The sequence below is a fragment of the Alexandromys fortis genome, unplaced genomic scaffold (assembly GCF_014885135.2).
Source record: "Alexandromys fortis isolate MF-2015 unplaced genomic scaffold, M_Fortis_MF-2015_v1.1 scaffold_34, whole genome shotgun sequence".
Taxonomy (NCBI): domain Eukaryota; kingdom Metazoa; phylum Chordata; class Mammalia; order Rodentia; family Cricetidae; genus Alexandromys; species Alexandromys fortis.
Window position 1 is genome coordinate 9,898,197 of NW_026067933.1, and position 5,711 is coordinate 9,903,907.

At 43.2% G+C, this 5,711-nt stretch overlaps 1 protein-coding gene across 1 annotated transcript; it reads left to right on the plus strand.

Annotated features, from left to right (window-relative positions):
• Window positions 1–814: 814 nt before the first annotated feature.
• Window positions 815–2,324, plus strand: LOC126503984 (alpha-ketoglutarate-dependent dioxygenase FTO-like). The gene is given in 2 exon segments (XM_050145958.1): window positions 815–1,111; window positions 1,113–2,324. Coding segments are annotated over 2 exon segments (1,509 nt in total).
• Window positions 2,325–5,711: the final 3,387 nt, after the last annotated feature.

Here is a 5,711-nt window from a genome sequence, read left to right on the forward strand (position 1 = left end):
TTATAATAGCCCATAGATCCTGTCTGTGTTAGCCACTTGGTTTGGTACTTTTTCAGTGAGGCATTCTCATCTTGGTTACTCTGAGTCTGAGTGATGGCTGTAGACTGAATCTTTCCTCTTCCCAGAAACCTCCTGTTCTCATTGCCCCGCCTCTACTTCCTGACTGGTTGTCCTGCTTATACTTCCTGCCTGGCTATCGGCCAATCAACATTTTATTAAACAAGTACAAGAAACAAATCGTTACAGGGTAAAACCATTGTCCCACAGCACTCCCCCCCCCCGCCCCAGTGTGACTTTGTTCCCTTGTTGACGTGACTTCTTGTAACTTCTACAGTGAAGTTAGTCATTGTTATCTTTATTCTGTCCCCCCCGCCCCAGTTTTTTTTTTTCAAAACAACAACTCTGAATCTAATCTTGCATGCATAGCTTTCTTCCTGACCATTATCCATACAACTTGTAACTAACACTCTCAACAAAGAATAACATCTATAATTCATTTTTTGGGGGGAATGTGGGTATAGTTTTCCATGCTACTTTCTGCTGATTGGGAGTGCTGCTAATCTTACGGGGGCCTAAAAGAAATTTAGAATTATGGTAAAGGACTGACTGGAAAATTCTGTGAGGCTTGATCATCTCAGGTAGCAGTCTTGAAACTGTTCTGGATGCAGAACTCAGAGGAAACTCCAATAGAGGTGCTGTGAAACATTGGATCATCCGGGCCATCACTCCTATTGAGATTTCTCAGGGGGTCTTCCTTGATCAAACCTGAGTTTTGGGAAACGGCCCACGGTGGCGAAGAAGGCTTTAAGGCAGCATGAAGCGTGCACAGACCGCCGAGGAACGAGAGTGTGAAGCTAAGAAACTGAGGCTTCTTGAGGAGCTTGAAGACACTTGGCTTCCTTACCTGACCCCCAAAGATGATGAGTTCTATCAGCAGTGACAGCTGAAATATCCTAAACTGGTTCTCCGGGACGCCGGCAGCGTATCCAAGGGGCTGCATAAAGAGGTCCCTGAGGCCTTCCTCACACTGCATAAGCATGGCTGCATGTTTCGGGACGTGGTTAGGATCCAAGGCAAAGATGAGCTCACCCTGGTGTCTCACATCCTCATTGGGGGACCCAGGCTGCACCTACAAGTACCTGAACACCAGACTCTTCACGGTGCCCTGGCCGGTGAAGGGCTGCACCATCAATTACACAGAGGCTGAGATGGCCGCTGCATGGCAGACCTTCCTCAAGCTCAATGACTACCTGCAGGGTGAGACCATCCAGGCCCTGGAAGAACTGGCCATCAAAGAGAAGGCTAACGAAGATGCTGTGCCGCTGTGCATGGTAGAGTTCCCCAGGGTTGGCATGGGGTCGTCCTGTGATGATGAAGTGGACATTAAGAGCAGAGCAGCCTACAACGTGACTCTGCTAAACTTCATGGATCCTCAGAAAATGCCATACCTGAAAGAGGAGCCTTATTTTGGCATGGGGAAGATGGCGGTGAGCTGGCATCACGACGAGAACCTGGTGGACAGGTCAGCGGTGGCTGTGTACAGCTACAGCTGCGAAGGCTCTGAGGATGAAAGTGAGGACGAGTCCAGCTTCGAGGGCAGAGATCCCGACACTTGGCATGTTGCTTTCAAGATCTCGTGGGGTATGGAGACGTCGGGCTTGGCAATACCTCTTCACCAGGGAGACTGCTATTTCATGCTGGACGATCTCAATGCCACCCACCAGCACTGTGTTTTGGCTGGTTCGCAGCCTCGGTTTAGCTCCACCCACCGAGTGGCAGAGGGCTCCACCGGCACCTTGGATTATATTTTACAACGCTGCCGGTTGGCCCTGCAGAATGTCCTCAATGAACTGGACAATGGCGACGTCACTCTGAAGTCCTTGGAACCTTCAGTTTTGAGAAAACGGGAGGATATCCACAATGAGGTCGAGTTTGAGTGGCTGAGGCAGTTCTGGTTTCAAGGCAACTGGAACAAACTTTGCACTGATTGGTGGTCTGAACCCATGACTCAACTGGAGGAGCTGTGGAAGAAGATGGAGAGTGTGACAAATGCTGTGCTTCGTGAAGTTAGAAGAGACGGGCTCCCTGAGGAACAAAGGAACGAAATTCTGGCTGCCATCCTGGTCTCGCTCGCCCTGCGCCAGAACCTGAGGAAAGGATGGCATGCCAGGTGCCAGTCCCGAATCGTCCGGAACTTATCAGCCAATCAGAAGCCAGACTGCCAGCCCTACTGGGAGAAGGATGACCCTTCCATGCCTCTGCTCTTTGACCTCACAGAGGTGGTTTCAGAACTCAGAAGCAAGCTTCTGAGACCAAAAGCCTAGAGGAAGCACAAGTCCGTAGGTGGCCAAGGAAAAGATATCCTGGCTTTCCTCCCCGAACCTTGGACAAGGGTAGTGTAGACGCCTTTCATCCCATAGGACCTGGGTTCCAACTCAAAACAGCTCAGAAATAAAGCCCAGAAATAGAGAAATGTTTAAAAAAAATAAAAAACCTGATTTTTCTTAGCCCAATCGTTGCTCAGTTTTATTTAAACTTAGTGCTTATTTGTTATCGTGTGATAATTATTCCTGTCAAGAATTAGCTAATAATTTTAAAAAGCTTTTCTTAGGTTTGCTGTTTGGAATTTCCTATTTTATTAGATCTCAAAATTGGTAGTAGAAAAAAAAATTCTCTCACTTCCAGTTACAGGAACCATATTAGGCTGTGTTTTTTTTTTTTTTTCAGATTGTATGCTTTCTAGGGTGTGTTGAGTAGTTTAAGTTGATGTGCCTGTTTTAAGCTTGCTTGCTCTGCTGCAGAGGAAGCTAAAGAAGTAGGCTCAGATCCTCCTCATTCTAATGACAAAGGACAAAGGACATTTTGACAATAAGCATACCCCATATCTGAGTCCATGAATTTAGAAAGAACGATACAGGCCATCTAAACTTATTTTATATGTCTACAAACACATGTTTTCATTTTGCAAAATGTGTTGAGTGTGCCAATATCAAAACCAACTTTAAAATCTAAATCCTTCTTTTTTGAAAACAAAATGCAATTGTCAACATGACATGAATTGGCACTTTTAACACACACACACAAAAAAAAACATGCTGTTGCTTTAGTCATTTCCTCCTGGAAAGGAGGAATGATCACTGGATTTGGAGTGTTTAAGTGTTAAGGCTTCCAACATTTTTCTTCTGCCTGCAGACCTTCTATCTCTAGAGTATTATGTTACTCCAGCTATACCCACCTATTGCTTTTAGTATCTCAATCTTAGTTTTCTATAAAAAAAATCAATGTTTCCCATCCCAATTCACACATCCATACAAGATATCACCAAAACCCTTCTTTCTTGTAGTTATAGATTATGCCTCAGTTTCATTAGCTTTTATTTCTGCCTGGAATTCGCCTCTTCCAGTCATCCAAGACTCCTCTGCTCATCTCCTTTTCCCTTTCATTTCTTCTATAAGACGTTCCCTAACCGTGCATTGAAAAATGTAAGCTATTCATAGCATTCTTTTTTTCTGCCTTACTTTTTTCTTCTTAAAACAATCTAACCAAATGAATGTTTTTATTTATCTTGCAGTTTTCTCAAATAATTCCCTTAAGTGAATGACTGTTTGTACATGAAATTTTAAGCAAATAAGAAGGGTTTTATTATATGTAACATGCCAGTAATCGCAATGATACCTGACATCCAGGATGCTATAAACATTAGATAGCACAGTATATATAAATGACTTTACATGGTATGACAATCTTGGCACAGAACATACTCCAGTAAATGTTAGGTAGCATGCTTCCCTTTCTTAATTTGTAAAGTAGAAATGGTAATTCCAGTTTTTATCAGGTATTACCTGCAGTGACTAATTTGTGGCCTTCTACGATAAGCTGGAAATGTTCACTGAGCTGAGATGACAGAAAGACTTTGAACATTTGATTAAAAGCAAAAGATCTGGAAATAAGATGATTGTGGACATTTGGGAAGGCTCTAAATTGAATTACAACTGTCCTTATAACACTTATGTGGGGTAGGAACTATATGGGACAAGAGGCACCAAGGTGATAGGAACAAACCGGAATGATCCCCATGTTAAATAATACCAGCAGCCCCGAAAGATGGAAGACACAAAGAATGGGCACTCTCTCAGAGTCAGAAGTGCCATATCCTTACTGGGCTTCAGAATTTTAGATTCCAGAGATACGGACACAGAATTTTTTTTTTTTTTTTTAGTTTTCAGGTACACGATCACTTTTGAAGACAATCTTTGTTATTACAGCTCTAAGAATTTGATACAGTGTCCAGAAGAATCACTGCGAGGACTGGGGAAGGTGAGGAGTGCTCAGCCCTTAGTGAGCACATAATGAGGAAATAAAGAGCTGTCACTGCTGTGATTGCAACCAACCAAATTCTAACTCAGTCACAAACCTAGAATTGCTCAAGGAATCCCATGGATGAGAAGGTGGGAAGAGTAGAAGAGCCAGAGAGGATGGAAGACACCAGGAGAATAAGGTCCTCTAAATCAACCGAGCAAAACTCATATGAACTCAGAGACTGAAGCAGCCAGCACCGGGCTGACGTGTTCCTCTACATTGTATTAGAGCTGTTCTATTGCTGTGAAAAGACACCGTGGCCACAGCAACACTCATAAAGGGAAACAGTTCATTGGGGCTGTCTTACAGTTTCAGAGGCTTAGTCCGTTATCATCATGGTGGGTAACATTGAGGCATTATGACAGACATGGTGCCGGAGAAGCAGCTGAAAGCTCTACATCTTGATCTGCAGGCAACAAAAGTGAAGGCCACAGTAGGCTGATCTTCAACATCTTTGACCTCAAAGCTCACCCTCACAGAGGCACACTTCTTCAAAGATCACACCTACTCCAACAAGACCACACCTCCCAATAGTGCCATTCTCCATGGGCCAATCATTGAAAGACGTGAGTCTAAGGGGCCATTCCTATTTAAGCTACCACATATCTTTCAGTTCAATATTTCTAGGGGATTGTTGAGTGAAAGAACAAGTGGGTCTCTGATTCTCGTGAGTAGAAGGAGTGGGAAAGTGTAATCAGGATACATAGTCTGAGAAATGAATCTATTTTTAATAAAAGGGAAAAAACAAATATAATTCACTTAGAAAAACACAACTGGAGCCACAATTTTTCAGACTTGGTAGACATCATGAAATAACTCAAGTTCTCATGGCTAATTTGCCCAATCTAAATTTAAACTGATCTGGTTCACTTTTGGTCACCTACAATAATTTCTGTAGGAGTTCTATTGGCCCTGTTGCCAATTTTAACTGTGTATGTAGTTCAAGGCCCCAGACTGCAAAACAAATGATACTAGAGACTGTGAGGGTGCATTGTCCTTTGATACTCCACAGCAGGTTCTAATGGCAGTCTTAAAATTCAATAAATTCATCAGTCTGGTTTGTTTGTTTGTTTTTAACTGGTTTAAATTCCCAGAATATCTGCTCTTTGGCCTTAGCTTGACCTGGTAATATGGTAAAAGTATTGCACTTAAGCCTTCTCTCCTATAGTATGTCTGAGTGATAACTTAGATGAGGAATCTTTTCCTCTATCAATCTGTATCATGGCAGAATAAATAACTGGCAAAGGTGCTCTCTAGGACACAAACCACCCATGGCTGTGCTCTACACATTTCTGGGAATCCTTCCGATTCTCCTCATGCAGATGACCATTTTGCCCTATCTGTTCAGGACA